We start from the raw sequence: 17,298 nt of genomic DNA on the forward strand, positions 1-17,298 counted from the left end.
TGTCTTTTAGTGTCCCTATGTCCAAGTTCTGATCCTAATTTAATTGAGCGTTTACTAATTACTACATAAATCCAACTAATATAACAAGTTTATGTGGAGACATGAAATATATAGCTGTATATGTTATTTATTCTATCTAGCATGGTTCATTTTATCGGTCTGTACTAGTGTATTGACCAGCCATCGGTACGTCATGTACTAATATACTGACATATGGTACGATAAGACATATCGATAGACCAGTATGCATTGCTTGTACCGATCTCCTATTGGATTGATATGTACCATCCACACTGAGCGGTATGCTATGGTACGGTGAACCTTGCTATCTGGTTTATTCTATATATTGAATGTCATGGATTGAACCTTGTTCTGATGATAAAAGTTTCAGCTACCATGAGGAGTCCTGTAACAAGCCATGCCGAAAAACTGTGCCACATTGATGCCAGATATTTTAGACTATGGTTAGGCCAACTTTTGACCTATTTCAGCGGCAGCGATTTTTTCTTTTATTCTCCCCAATTGTATTGTGCTCACAGCATATCAAAATTGCATGCCTTTGATATTAGAAATCTACCTCTCACCCTAGTCATGTATATGTTTAATTTCATTAGTTTATAATTCTTTTGCATAGGTTTCTTTACTGCTGCTAATATTGTACAATATTTGCTCTTTTGTTTCAGATGTTGGTAATTGAATGTAAATCAGTCCAGCATTTTCTTTTTTTATGGGAATTTCTAATGGTACATGTTTTGAAATGAACAGATGAAAAATGGAAGTGAGTTCCTCTTGACTGATACTGTGGGTTTCATTCAGAAATTACCTACAATGCTCGTATGTGATTCTATAACTTGTTCCCATTTATTCAACACCATTAGTTTTGATGTGGAGAGCCTATAAATAGATGGTATTAATTTCATGTTGCTGCATGACTGCAGCCTAAATCCCATAAGATAAAAACAAAGCTGTAGCCTCGGCATCAAATACTGACTCGAGTCATTCTGGTCCAAGAAAATGTAGCTCAAGGATTTGGTGTCAATAACTCAATGCTACTTTGAATTTACTTTAGATCTAATAAGTTTGGAGAAGTTTGATTGTCTTTAGGGGCTAGCTTAGTAACAACTACATAAATTAGTTTGTGGCATCGAAGGTTTAGTCGTTGTTGTTTTTCTAACTTCTCGGCACATGACCTATTTGATATGTCTAACTGTGATATGAGTTCATGGGATCCAAAAATGTTTAACAAATAGGATTAATGTAGGAAATATACGGCCTTGGAATCAGAAACTTAGTAATTGGTCAGGGTTGGTCAGGTTCTCATTGATGAGAGGGTAAATGGCATGGAGGGAGAGGGAGGAAAAGTTTAAATAGAATTGAGGTCCTTGGCCTATATATCTGATCGAGGAGGGTAACTTAAATTCGATAAGGGGAAAAGAAAAACGATTTTTTTATGAAAGAATATTTTTAAGGAGGCTTAATATGATCTTATCTGTGATTTAAAAAGCACTATGCGTTAACAGGTGCCAAGGTCCAAAAACGCCTGACGCGCTAGGTGCTCGCCCAAGCGAAATGAGATGCTAAAATATAAAAATATATAATATAATTAATAAATATAATTATTTAAATAAAAATATGATATTAAATTAAGAAAATCTAAAGTACAAAGTCACAATGTCATATTAACAAAAAGTCTAAAAATTCAAAACAATAAAATTATCAAAGTCATTCATCATAATCAATATTATTGTTATTTTCAAACAAATCATTTTCATTGTGTTCGTCCTCTTCCTTTTTTTATTTTCATCAAAATATGTTTCATTTTCTATGTCTTTAACAATAGCAGGAGTCGAGTTTGATGTTGTTGCACTCATTTTTCTCTTCATCATCTATCTTGTATATGTTTATAATTCTCCAATACTAGAAGCTCTTGCTACATCTCCCTATATTAATCTATCGTCTTCAAATATAAGCTCATCTTCGGCATCTTGCAAGTTGACACTCATTTCTCCTACTAACCACTCATTTGAATCATCAATATCTTATAATGAGATTGGATCAATTATATTTCGTAAACCATGACCCGTCTTCAAAGCTTGATAATACTTTATGTAGACAAGATCGTGTAATCGTTGATGTTCCAACTGATTTCTTCTCTTTGAGTGAATCTATCATTTCATATAATTTAAAAATATATTAATATATTTATTTAAATAAATAAATTAATTGAAACAAAAATATTTAGTGATCCTTACATGCTCAAAGACACTCCAGTTTCGCTTATAACCCAAGTACTACATGTCAAACTAAGTATTTTGATAACAAATTGTTGTAAGTTCGGGGTGGAATTTTCAAATTAACTCCACCATTCAATTGTAAAATTTATGTTATTATTAGCAATAACATAGTAACATATTATAGTTAAAATTAATTATATCAAATTATTAATACCTAGGAATGTAGTTGCCTTAGATTGAACTGTCATTGGAATTCCAAAAAGACCTTCGGCATTTTTATATAGAGATAATTCATAAATAGTCTTATCTTGCACCACAAGGCTTGCAACGCACTGATATAATCCATCTAAAACTTCTGCATCAAACCCAACAGATTTAATCTTATAAAGAAATTATGGGCTTAAATAATATCCTGCTATATATAAGGGACGATGAAGTTGATAATTTCATCTTTCGTCAATTATTGTAAAAATTTTCTCATATTTTTTTTTATTTTCATTAAAAGACATTTTAATCGTCTCCTTTGCTATATACATAGCCTCATAAACATCTCCTATTGCAGGTTTATTTTCATCATCTACCAATTGAAGGACTCAAATAAGAGAGCCCATTACCTTTAATATATAAACTACATAATTCTAAAGGATGGTATTAAGATGATATCAGTGGCCCTCTTGCCTTTTGCTTCTTTTGCTTATTTTCTTGTCATCCATTTCTCAGAGGTAAATATGTTTCTCAAGTTATGTTTTTGACGATGCATGCTTTGTAATGTCAAGAATGAAGTAGCAAATCAGGTGACACCATATCTTACCAATTCTTTGTTGCCTGTGCTCTCATTATATTGAAAGCTCCAGCATGATTATAGAAATCCAACAACAAAGATTGCTCTTTCTAAAGTTTTCTTGATGTTAGGGATCTTTTCAATATCCTCCAATATTAAATCAATATAATATGTCACACATGGAGTCAAATATAAGTGGTCTTTTTGTTTCAAGTAATTTACCTAAGACAAAAGATAACAAAAATGATAAGACTTAAGAGTTTAACACATTTAATTAAAAATAAAGTAATGAAAAATTAAAAAATTCAAAAGATGAATATTACAAGCTAATATATAGTTGCTTCCAGCGATTTCAATAGGCGCTCAGGTGAGGCGAGGCGAGACCTGAGCGCCTCGCTTCAAAGAGGCGAGCGCCTAGCCCAAGCGTTGGGTACTTCGGGTGAGCGACTGGGTTAAACCAGGTGACAAAACCAATGTTTTACGTTTGGTTCGGTTTTCGGTGCTTCAGTTGGTTTGATTGAACCAACTAAAGTACCAATATCAACCTCCCAACATCCCTCTCGTGACTTCCCCAACCCTAACCCTGCTCGCGATTCTGCCACTAACATTTCCTCTCTACTACTATCGTTGCCATTGTCGCTGCTAGCCGTTGCTGTCGTTGTTGTCGTTGTCACTATCGCCGCTCCCGCTCCTGTTACTGTTGTTGCTTTTCTGAGTCAACAGCCTCAGTCTTACTCTTACACCACTGTCGCTGCTCGCTGCTACCGCTATCACTACTGCTGCTATCGCTGCTTGCCATTATCGTCGCTCCCGCTCCTGCTGCCATTGTCGCTACTATTACTCTTTCTCCCTCTACTCACATTGACTTGATAGTATACTATTAACAGTATACTGTTAACTGTATACTAGTAACAATATTTTTTTAATTATTAGATTAATAATATATTATTTTGATTTTAATACTGCTAATTTTTATTTATTTGAAATTATTGTTATTGTTTTGAATTTTGAGATTTTTTGTTAATGTGATATTGTGATTTTGTAAGATTTTTTTAATTTAATATCATATTTTTATTTAAATAATTATATTTATTAATTAATTTATATATTTTTATATTTTAGCATCTCGTTTCGCTTGGGCGAGCGCCTAGCGCCTCGGGCATTTTTGTACCTTGGCACCTTTTGGCGCTTAGCGTTTTTTAAAGCACTGGTTGCTTCCATTGTCGGTTATGACTTGAACGACATTTTATTCTTTAATTTCTTCCACGAACTTGTCAAGCAAATCATATATCTTGTCTCTAGATTTTACAAAAGATGAAGCATCTATTGATTTCACAAACATGATCCCTAAAGAATAATTAACCATAAAATTAATTATATTCCTGCGACTCCTGTCAGTCCAAGCAGTTGACATAATAGAGCAATCATGTATTGTCCATGATTCTTTATGGCACTTTAGTAAGTCATTTGTATAATTCAACTCTTTTTTCAACAATGGAACTCGCATCTCATAAGAACTTGGAGGTTTTAATCTCGCACTATATCTTCCAATAGCTTCAATCATCTCCTTAAAATTGTCTAAACGAGTTGTACTAAGGGGAAGATAAGCCTGATAGAAGAAGCTAACAATATGCTAAATTATTCTTCCTCTTATTTCTTTAGCACAAGCATCACTTATATTTGTTTGTCTTAATTTTGAGCCTCCTGTTTGCCCTTGTTGTTTTTGTGATCCTTGAAATATATATAGATCCATCGGTCATTTTTTACCCTTCTTAGTACTTATAATTTCTGTTGTGTACTTTTTTCTCACTTGGATTGACACTCATAGAATAATCTTATTCTTCATCCCTGATATATTCAATATTATCCTCTGGTAAATTCCTGTAAGGTTCATTCTTTTGCATATTCTTTTCATTCATATAAGCCAACAACTCTTCTTTTACCTCAGGTGGACACTTATTGTAAGCTGTTGCATTCTTAAAATTTTCTATTAGATGTTGTTTTGCACGAAAAATACCACCTTTAGTAGTCTTATCATAGAAGATGCAAGTCACCGCATTAGGATCTTTAGGATCCTTTAGATAATTATACTTCCATGTAGGATCTTTTTTTGATGTCATTGGAGAATTTATTGAGTTGCTCTGTACACTTGCCATTTATCCTGAAACCCTAATAATAATTTCAAATAAATAAAGATTAGCAGTATGAAAATTAAAATAATATATTAATAATCTAATAAATAAAAAATACTATTACCAGTATACTGTTAATAGTATACTAAGTCGAGTCGATGTGAGAAGAGTAAGACCGAAGTTGCTGATTGAGAGCAGTGGCAGCGGCGAGTAGCGATGGTGGTAGCGGCAGTGGAGAGTAACAACAGTGTAGAGGGGCAGCGACATTAGAGAGGAAATGTCGGCGGCAGAATCGCGAGCAGGGTTAGGGTTGGGGAAGTTGTGAGGGAGGCTGATATCGGTGCTTTAGTTGGTTTGATTGAATCAACTAATGCAAATGAGACCGAACTCGACCTAAAACGTTGGTTCGGTCACTTGATTTAACTCGGGCTATCGCCCGAAGCACCTGGCGCCTGGGCTCGCCTTGCCTAGGGGCACCGCCTGGACATTAAATAAGGCACTCGGGCCTCGCCTTGCCTAGGGGCACCGCTTGGACATTAAATGAGGCACTCGGGCCTCGCCTCGCCCAAGTGCCTAGGCCAGTGCCCGAGTGCCTTTTGAAATCATTGCTTTCTCTTTATACTAGACCATACATTTAGGGTGCATTTGGAAACAAATTTGAAATGTACATTAAGGGCCGAATGCACATTTTAAATATGAATTGGTGTTTGGTAAACTTTTTTAAAATCATATTTGGCCTGGATGCTGTATTAAAAATGCTCAAATGCTAATGCGACCTTAAGGTTGTATTAGCATTTCAACATTTATGGGATGCTAATATAATTTTTTAGTGTTTCCTCATCCATTCTTTCAATTTTTATCATCGCCCCTTTTCTCACAAGTTTGAAATTTTATTTATTTATCTTTAAATTATTTTATATTCATTTATATATATATATATATATATATTATATGGGCCATACAAAATTTTGTAAGATTATGTACGTTTCTTTATTTATTTTATTTATTTACTTATTAATTTAAATAAAAAATATGTATTCATTTTTGAATAAATATTAAAAATGTTTGAAGGGTAAAATTATCATATAATATTCAATAGACTTTTGAAATATAATTTTATCAAACACTTATTCTATTGCTTACCAAACACTCAAATCATTTCACAACTACACATTCACCCAAGCCCCTTTCTCTAAATGCACATTAAAAACGCAAATGTGTTCCCAAATGCAACCTTATTGCCTAGTGCTTTGTCCGATCAGCAGTATTATTTTTTGTTTGATATTGCCTTTTAGAAAAATATTCTCCTTTCATATATAATTATTGTGTAACCATGCACGCTAGACACTTACAAGACTCGAATCCCTTACTGCTTAATGTGCATATATTATGCAAATTACGTGGATGTCTTCTTAGACACATCTGAATATTTGATACTGCCATCTAGTGATAAGAAAACTCAATATAATTAATACATTGCAATTTATTGATATTCAATGACATGTTGAGAACATTAAATTTAAAAGACTCTTTCAATATTGTGTAAATGTCCTTGCACAGGTAGCTGCATTTAGAGCGACACTAGAAGAAATATCTGAGTCGTCTCTTTTAGTGCATGTTGTGGACATCAGGTATGAATTCAATATAATATTATGTATTCTGTTTGTACTTCTATCTGGCAGTTTACATATTGATTATTATCTTCCTGATGTGAAATTCCAGTCATCCACTAGCTAATCAACAGATAGATGCTGTTGATAAAGTACTTACAGAGTTGGATGTGGCATCAATACCAAAGTTAGTTGTGTGGAACAAGGTATGCATTTATCTTACTTGTTCTGATCTAGGGAGTTTTATTCATGTAGACTTTTTTTGTTCTTTCTGTTTTCACTACTGGGAATAGATTAACATCTAAGGAGCTTTTTGGCTGTTGGATATCCATATGGAATTCATTTTACCAATGGATTTTAGGCTCATAATTGGAGGATTAGCCATTTAATCTTCTGATTCCCATATATATATATAATTTTTTTTTTTTTTTGTGATGATGAAATCTATCTTCATGATAAGTGATTCTCAGATTAAAGGGTATTTTGACCCTAGACCATGCATTGGAGGATGCCTTGTTCACTGGATTGTTCTTTTATTCCCAGAGCTTAAAGTGTTGAGAGAACTTACTTTAAAGATATATGTTGGTCTAAAAAGAATTCAGCATTTGGGTGGCTACATTTCGTTAGACAACCATCCAATCGATTACCTTGAAACTTTTCCATCTTTCCAAACAAGAGAAGACTGATCTGATCAGGATCGGGTTGGGATTGGCCCTTTCCTGTGGTAAAATGTAAATACACATCCTTGTTATTTTTTCTATAATTCTGATAGAACAGAAATCTTGTATCAAGGGATTGAAAACTATGTCATGGACAGGTTCTTCCTATCCCCTTCTCTCCCTTCAATCTCACACTTCCTCCTAGATGGAGGTAGCATTAGCAACAGGTAATATTCCTTATTCCACCTTTCCTCTCAATCTCTTTACTTTCCTGTTCTTAATCCTTGTACCCACTAGTAATATTCCTTATTCCACCTTTACTCTCAATCTCTTTATGCTCCTGATTTCTTCTGCCCATTGTAAGTGGCTGCCACTTGCAGCACCCCTGCCTCCTCTTCTCTTTACCGTCTCTTCTACCTTTTAGTTATTGCAAGTGCAAACTAAGAAGCACGGACACAAACACAATGACAAGCCATTTTAAAAAAAATTAAGACATGGACATAACTAGAACACACGTATTTTTTAATATATATATAATATTTGATTAATATGAGTTTTATAATATTTATACTTTAAATTTATAAACTCAGGAATGTGAACAAATAAATATCATTATACAAGTTGAAACAATTAAAATCATCTAAATATTAGTATCCAAAATAAAGATTGAGTATATAAAATAATATTTAATAATCACTGAACTCATTCTCTACATCGTTATCACCTTCATTTGATGATTCATCAGCATCATCAATAAAAATAATTTTTTTCATCTTTGGTTCATCTAAGGATAAATTTGCAAATTCAAGTACTTCAACGTCTTCAAATAAATCAAATTTATCTTTAACAATATTCCACATCTTAGTCTTCCCTTTAAGTACTGTAGAGTTCTTATGGAAACAAGATGAAAATTGTGTAAATATCAAATCTTCTTTACATTGAGGAGTCATTCTATTTCTTTTAAGAGGGCATGAAAAAAATAGGTATTTTAGTTTCTTTTGCAACATGATGAAGAGGAAGGTTGCAAGTAACTTCAAAGCTAATGCTTGAAATGAAGGAGTAGATGAATCATATACAACCCACCAACTGTTAGAATCTATATGGTAACAATCGTGTAAAAAATTATAATCAGCAAAGTATAACTCTATTGGAGAAATTAGTTTATTCTTTGATGACACATGTTCTCTTCTCAACAGTTGAATAATATTATTTTAGACATCTTAGTCTTTATCAAGAGACTTGTGAATCTTTATGTGGGGTACTCCATTAGGATTCATTCATCAATATAATATATAAAATAAAATAAATAATTTTATAAATATATTTAATTATATAACAAATATCACTAGAATACCAAAACTAGTAGATATTAGTATTCAAAAAATGAACCAAACAATATAGTGGAGTATTGCTCTTTGTCCAACAGTGAATAGGAATTCGATAAATTACATCATAGAAAGATGAAGATTCGTCTATTTGTTTTCCTTTATATATATATATATATATATTAGTTTTTCCAATCATATGACCCTACATGTCATATATTAAATGAAGACATATTTTATCCATGTCATAAAATCTAAGTATATCAGAAGTAGATCTAGTGAAACCAAGAATATAATTATTTTGTCCCACTAAGTATCATCAAATATTTTTTCCTCCACAAATGTTGCATTACTAATATCATTGTCCCTGTAACATGATCACTTGTCGTTAATAATAACATATTGAAATTCACCTTTGATAAGTTTAAACCTTTTAAGTATAACAATTGTTAATGTAAAATGTGTGAACTTTAATGGCACAAAATCGTTAAACATGCATTGTATGTTAACTGCCATCATATGTTAACAATCTATTTAATATTTTTTATTGCATAAATATTTTTTAACGCTAGATTGAGAGGATGAATCACACATGGAGTCCAAACAATATTAAAAAATTATGATTTAATAATATGCCCTACACCCATGTAATTTGAAATATTATCAATAATAATTTATATTATATTTTGATGACCAATCTCATTGATAAGTTCTTTTATCAAATTTGAAATAAAATAGTTATCCTTGATTTCTCCTGTACAATTGACTTCCTTCAGAAACATGGCTCCACCATTATTAAGTTAATTAAGGGTTTTTGTGAATCATTCTATTCGACACATACAATACTAGAATATTTTCATTTAATGTACTTTTAATTGGTCGTAAGAACCTCTCAGTTGCTTTTTCTTTCTAAAGGAGAGTGATTCTTAAGCAATTATAACCAGATGAGAAATAACCAAATAAAGGATTATTTACAACAAAAGTAAAAACACTAACATAATATGAATTTCTTGCTAGGTAAAATGATAAGCCAATAGAATAAAACATTTTATCAATCTCAAAATGTAATTGATCACGTATTATCATATTAAATTTCGCTACAATACCTTTCTCTTTGTCACTGTAACATAATTTTTTTTCTTCTGATCAAATGTGGAACTGTTTGTACTACTGCACAGGTGACATCTTCATTGTTATATGTTTTCTATTGAAAAAGTAAAATGCCTTTCGTGTCCATCTCTTGTAATCGCAAGGATATCAGAGTACCTTTGTTTGTACCATAGTTGGAAGGCTAAAGCATTTCACTTGGTATTTATGTACAACAGAAATGGTCTATTGAAACCTATGTCCTTGGATTTGGTGCTTGTATTGCATGAGTTGATTTGTGAAGTCTAGAGAAATACATAAGAATATAATGAATTAAAGAAACCAGGTGAAAGAAAACTATTAACTTTGTTAGATCCTAATACATAGTTGTGCCATAATCTTACTTTGTTTTGTGCGGAGTTGAACTTAATATGCAAAATGACTAAATATTAAATATTTATTAGCTTATAAAATAATCTCTATTTATGTTTTAAAATATTTTAAAAAAGGTTGTTTTAGGAATCATATTTTTTAGAAGTCAATTTTTGTTCTTTTTAATATTTATTTTATGCAACACAAATTAAATAAGTTTGTTAAGTTCTATTAATAGCTCTTTTGTTCTTCTTATATTTAATGATAGACGTGGTAGGAATATCTCATGATAATGTAACTTTTGTCATCAACTCAAAACAGTTCTTATACAAGTGTTAGAGCACATCTATTAAAGTTGAGGGATTGCCATATACACAAAGGTAACACAATAAAGAATATCTCTAATATGTAAAAATTAGAAAATGAAGTTATGGTAAAACAACAACAAAGTGTTTCGAAAAAAGTACCGTTATCCTTTTCTACTATTTCTTTCGATTGTATGAGTAGTTATACATTTGATCAGAAGAAAAGAAACTTAGGTGACACTAACAAAGGGAAAGGTATTATAGCTGCATTTAATACAACATCACGTGATCAATTATATTTTGAGATAGTTCAAATGTTTTAATATGCTGGTTTACTATTTCACCTAGCAAGAAATCCGTATTATGTTGGTGCTTTTACTTGTGTTGTGAATATCCTTTTATTTAGTTATTTATCACATGGTTATAAGTTTTTGAGAACCACTCTCCTTTAGAAAAAAAATAACAAAGAGGAGATCTTTTATTAGTATTATGACTGATTAAAGGTACATAAAAGGAAAAAATAGTTAGCATTATATGTGATAGACGAAGCGATTCATAGAGGAGATCCTTAGTTAACTTATTGATGGTGGAGCCATGTTTATTAAGGTAGCCGATTGTATTGGAGAAATGAAGGATCAATATTTTATTTCAAATTTGATGAAATAACTTATCAATATGGCTAGTTATCAAAACATAATATAGATTATTACTGATAATACTTTAAATTTGCAAGGGTGCACAGCAAATTATTGAATCATAATTTTTAAATATTGTTTGAACTCCATGTGTGGTTCGTACTCTCAATTTATTGTTGGAAAATAATTGTGCAGCAAAGAATATCGAATAGAATCAGTTAACACATTATACAATTAGATGGATTTTTGATATTGTAGGTAATGTTGCGATGATAAAAAAGTTCGATCATGAATCATGTTATAAGATTGATCATATTTAATGAGTTTGTGCTATTGAACTTACTCAATACTCTATATAGCTGACACAGTTTTTACCTAAACAATTATTATGCTTAAATGGTCAAACTTACCAAAGGTGGACTTCAATATATTGTTATTAACGACAAGTGATCATGTTATAGGGATGATGATATTGATAAAGCAAGATTTATGAAGGAAAATATGCTCGATGATATTTGGTATGACCTATTTATGATATGCTTAAATTTTATAACATGAATAAACCATGTGTTCATTTAGTACATGACATACAATGATATGATTGAGAAAGTGAAAAACATATATATACATATGAAGAAAAAAATCAAATGAATTCATCTTTCTATGATATAATTTATCAAATTCTTATTCATCGTTAGACAAAAAATAATAGTTCACTTCATTGTTTGGTTCATTCTTTGAATCCCAATATCTATTAATTTTGATTTCTAATGATTCTTGTTACATAATTAAGTATATTTATGAAATTATTTATTTTTATTTTTAATTTCAGATATTAGTGATAAATAAGTCCTAATCGAGTACCCTCACAGAGAGATCCAAATATTTCTCGAGAAAAACTAAGATGTCTAAAAAGATATTATTCAACTATTGAGATTAGAACACGTGCCAACAAAGAATATGCTAATTTTTCTTGTCTTTACTGATTATGATTCTTTACACGATCATTACCATATGGATCCTAAAAGTTGGTGGGTTGTATTTGATTCGTCTGTTTTTTTCCTTCAAGCATTAACTTTGAAGTTACTTATGTAGCCGTCCTCTTTATCATGTTATAAGAGAAACCAGAGTACCTATTGTTTCATGAATTCTCTTAAAAGGAATAAAATGACTCAACGTGCAAAAGATTATGTATTCATTCATAGTAATCTCAATCTTCTTTCCAATGCTTATTTGAAGATTTATTTGAAGATATTGGAGTACTTGAAGTTGAAAATTTACCCTTGGATGAACCAAAGTTGGAAAAACAATATTTTTATTGATAATGCTTATGAATCACTGAATGGAGGTGATAATGATGTAGAGAATGAGTTTAGTTATTGCTAAATATTATTTTATGTACTTAATCTTTATTTTGGATATTTTCATTTATATGATCTGAATTGTTTCAATCTGTTTGATGATATTTATTTGTTCACATCGTCGAGTTTATAAAACTTAAGTATAAATATTATAAAACTCATATTAATTGAATATTATATATATTGAAAAATACATGTCCTGACTGTGTCCATAGCCTAATTTTTTAAAAAATGGTATATTGTTGTGTCCGTATCGTGTTCATGCTTCTTAGACTCCAATTATAATTGATATATGTTTCCTTGTGACAATCTCTAGATTTCATTCCTAGTGACAATGATTTGTCTCTATGCAGAATCCAAAGCAGATGGCCCTCATGTGAGGGCCACGCGAGCGTAGTGTCGCACATGATGAAGCATGAGGGAGCAATGCCGTGTTCCACAAATAGAAATGAAAATAAATAAAAAAATACATGACTGGAGACGTTGGACATGTGTCGGGCTGTGCTGACAATGTGTTGCACACTGATACGTCCACCAAAAGTACTCGTAGATGCTTCTGGGCATGCAACCACCTCTAGGATGGCGGTCTGACAAATAAATACCAGATGAACAATATTGAACTGGGTGAAATTAAAAACCCCAATCCCAAGTACCATTAGGGGGATGCAAATGGAGTTGAACCACTTTTTAATTTGTCATGAGTCAGTATTTGTAATATTTGGTGTTGTCTTCCTTTCAAAAGAGTTGAAAAAATCTTTGATGCCCTTTGCTTGGGGCTGAATTTGCGTTGATAGTCTCGTTTTGGCAATCCTGCTATTTGCAGTCCATCACTAGCTATAGCACTTCCCGTCATCATCATTACCACCGTAATTTTCTGTTTGTTCCAGGATGGACCAAAACTATGTCCCTATCATATTCCCTGTTTGTACACTTGATAGTGCATATAGATGCATGAATGCCAACGACTAACGTTGGATCATCATCACTTCACCCCTCAACCCTTATTCTCATTATGGATAGACTACTTAAATGCCACCTACCAAGTTCCTCTGTGCTTGTTGCTTCTGCTTTGAAGCTTTCCATTAATTCAATTCAATCTTGAGAGCCTATCTAATTTCTTGATGGATCTTTATGCATCTGGTTACATTACGAAATTCACTGGCCAAATGCAACTTTAAGCTTGTTATTACTTCACTATAATCAATGTAGTTTTAGTCAAAGCACCATTAGTGATTGTGGTGTCCGAAGTGATGGATGTGTTGCCACATCAGGTTTAGTATTTTGTTCCTTTGTTAAGACACAAATATAGGAACACAATCAAAGCATTCACAATTGAGTAGTGGAAATGTGGTTTAGGTTAGATCAACCAAGATTGTGAAGATCTTGGTCAGTTTTATTCAGATGTACCTAGATCTGTGTAGATTTAGTCTATATATATATATGTATATGTATGTATATGTATGTATATGTATATATATGTATGTATGTATATGTATGTATATATATATATATATATATATATATATGTATGTATGTATATGTGTATATATATATATATATATATATATATATATATATATATATATATATATATATATATATATATACAGTATTTTCGCTACTCAAGTGTTCAAGTTCACTTATTTGTGTGAATTTAGCCTACTATGTTGATCTTGGCTTAGTCTGCATGAACTGAGACTAGGTCTAAGTAAATCTAGGCTGCATCGATGTGGATTTTGGATAGGTCCGAGCTAGGTTTTACGAGGATGTTGGTGGAAATTGTGCAAATCTAGAATAGATCTGAGGACCACCTGGAAATTGTTTGGATCTGTACAAATTTTGATCATATCTGTGATGATCTTTGTTGGATCCATGTGGATCTATCTAACCTAGATTCAATTAGTTGTACATTTTATTTGTTATCAGGAGTTTAAGATTAAAAAAAAAAAAAGGCTGTTTAGAAGTTTAAAAGGGTGGAGGTGTTGGTTGGATCCATGTACATATAAACAATCGGGATGGTATACTGGGTGGTACAATCGGTATGGTATCGAATGAAATTGCTTGGTCTGTGTACCGGCTGATAATTACTGGTTGGTATGGGCTGTTCCGAATTTTTAAATCTTGGGCCTAGGTACAATATCTAGCTCCCCTCGTATTGGATCTTTCATCTTTTAGACCAATACCAATCTTGTTTCTCGGTTTGTGTTGAGCTAAATCAATGGTATCTAAACATTGCATCCGTTGCTATTCGTGTTTGCTTGGGATCTAACACCAAATTTTTGTAGGTTGATGACTTGATATTTACTTGAACAGAAGTCATTCACCCAATAACTAGTGCATAGTGGGTCTAGCCGCATGGACTAAAAATCATTAGCTCAGCATATTAGTAGGTCAATCAAGTCATATATAAACAAATTCATGCTTCCCTTATTTCTTGATAAGGGATTGTTGGGATGTCACATCATTATCCCACTGATAATCTTATAGCACAATGACAACTCTCTATCAGAAGTTCAGAACTACTATTTCGTTAATGATTTCCTATCGAGGCATGTTTTCCATATACATGGGTTTATACTTTGTTGATGTTGCAGTTTTATGGAATATTTTGTAGTGAGTAAAATGTTCTATAACTTTGTTATGAGGAGCTGTCTACTGCAGATTGACAAGGCTGATGATCCTGAAAGATTACAATCTGAAGCAGAGCAAATAGGAGCTATATGCATATCAGCAATTAGTGGTGATGGGTTGGAGCAATTCTCCAGTGCAGTTCAAGCAAAGCTTAAGGTATCAATATGCCTGTACTTAAGGATCTAGTCTTTTCAGGATTCACTTACTCTGTTTTGCGTCAATTGTAGGCCATTAACTTTGGGATCATCTTAACAGGACTCGTTGGTACCAGTTGAAGCTTTAATTCCCTATGACAAAGGGGATCTTCTTAATTCAATACATCAGGTCGGAATGGTAGAGAGAACTGTAAGTATCATGCTTGACCATTGACAAACGTATGCCTACTGAAATAACATCACATTGATATCGCCCCTCATGAAATGCTTCGCACATCTTTTAAATTAAGTGTTACAAATTACAAATTAAGTGTTACAAATTTGACTTGGACATGAAAATCTCTCTCATAATATTAAATTAAGTGTTACAAATTGAGCATATATCCTTTAAAATTTTGAGATTTTCTTCATCGGTTACTTCATGTTGTATTCAAATTTTGACACAATTCATTTTCCTAATCTATTGAAGGAATTCATGGAGAACGGGACCTTGATAAGGGCACATGTTCCTCTTCCACTTGCAAGGTTGCTCACCCCAATGAGGCAACTTGTGGCTGCTGCACAATGATTATGGTATAATGTGAATTCGTATCGATTATGTTATAGATAAATCTTTCTATAGCTAGCACAAAGAAATTATCACGCTGCATTCTCAAAGTACATAGTCTGAACCGTCCTCTATCAAGATAGGTGTCAGGATCCTCTCCTAGTCTGAGGAAAAGCTGGAGAAGTTGGAACCTCCAATTCTCAAATCTGGCCTGTCCATCAGATCCTCGTGTCTTGGTCCTCACAAATTTGATCGATGCCTATGAATATGATTGAAGGGCCTATATGCAGGAAGATTCAGGATCTGAGAGTCGATGGATACAGCCAATGTGAGAATTGAAGCTTTTCAATACTGTTAGACATAATAGAATGTCTGAAGTGTTTCTGCATGGATTTGAAGCATATATATAGTTGACATTATCATAAGCCCATAGATAAAGTTAGTGTGTCCCTGTGATGATAGAATGTTGGATGTGATCTCCAAGTTTTTATGATATAGTTGGGATTTGGAGTGCAAACATGTATCTTATTATATAGACATCTTTTATGGTCTCTTGATTCCTTCATCATTGGACACTATAGATTTAACTTTAAAGTAGTAGCGGCGTTGAAATATACAAGATATTATATTGATTTTCATAAGTTATTACTTGAATGTTGAATAATAAACCATTTGCATAGTGATTCTACATGCTCGATATATATAAATGCCACGTAAGACATTTAAGTTGCATATGTGAAAGGGTCCTTGTGTGGGTCCACGTGGGTCTATGTGGACAACAAACAAATGCCGTATGTGAAATAAATGCATGCATACTAAATGGTTACTTGTTACATGACAGCCACATAATGTCCAAAAGAAGTCGATAATGATTCATTTGTAAGACAATCAAGAGGGGAAAAAAAATATATATATATAGTGTCACATCTTACATGCTTGATATTGAGAACAAATGTAGCCATAAAATTTGGACTGGATTCGTCGGGACAAAAAAAAAGGGAAGTGGAATTGCAACTTGAATCTTCAAACAGTCTAATAATAATAAAAAAATAATAATAATGATATTTAGTTCTCGATACGTTTGAATCAAATTACTGGATTAATTAGTCGGTACCTTCGAATCAAATATTATTAATATATCCTCTTGTAATATTTTTGTTCTCGTCATTCCTTTTATCATTATTGTTGGCTACATTATAAAAAATATTTTATAATATTTATTATAACATAATATATAATTATATCATATTTTTAAAATAATTTATGGAACTTATGGTTTGACCAATTAATCCACTAATTTAACCAATAGTCGAGTAAAACTTGCTTATATATGAGCCTCATTCGTATAAGCAAATAAAAGTGCTTCATCCAAAATAATCTACCTCTATATAATTATCGACTATACCATTGTTCCTTTGAGGATCTATAATCATCTTGAAGCCCAGCGAACTTGACTTGGCTCAAT

The 17,298-nt window shown here is 32.2% G+C and overlaps 1 protein-coding gene across 6 annotated transcripts in view; it reads left to right on the forward strand.

Moving 5' to 3' along the window:
* The window catches only part of LOC103974028 (uncharacterized), a 35,950-nt gene extending 19,552 nt beyond the window's left edge, over nt 1-16,398 (forward strand). For 2 of the 6 annotated variants that reach the window (XM_009388756.3, XM_065117681.1), the window contains 6 exons: nt 766-834; nt 6,708-6,778; nt 6,870-6,963; nt 15,162-15,287; nt 15,387-15,476; nt 15,756-16,398. In XM_009388756.3, coding sequence (XP_009387031.2) covers nt 766-834; nt 6,708-6,778; nt 6,870-6,963; nt 15,162-15,287; nt 15,387-15,476; nt 15,756-15,854 — 549 coding nt within the window. In that variant the 3' untranslated portion in view covers nt 15,855-16,398. Of the gene's footprint in view, nt 1-765; nt 835-6,707; nt 6,779-6,869; nt 6,964-11,600; nt 11,658-15,161; nt 15,288-15,358; nt 15,477-15,755 lie in introns of those variants that run through there. The other 4 variants (XM_009388757.3, XR_010488750.1, XR_010488751.1 and 1 more) reach the window with 4 other exon arrangements.
* Nucleotides 16,399-17,298: the final 900 nt, after the last annotated feature.

This window comes from Musa acuminata, chromosome BXJ2-7, assembly GCF_036884655.1.
Source record: "Musa acuminata AAA Group cultivar baxijiao chromosome BXJ2-7, Cavendish_Baxijiao_AAA, whole genome shotgun sequence".
NCBI classification, from domain to species: domain Eukaryota; kingdom Viridiplantae; phylum Streptophyta; class Magnoliopsida; order Zingiberales; family Musaceae; genus Musa; species Musa acuminata.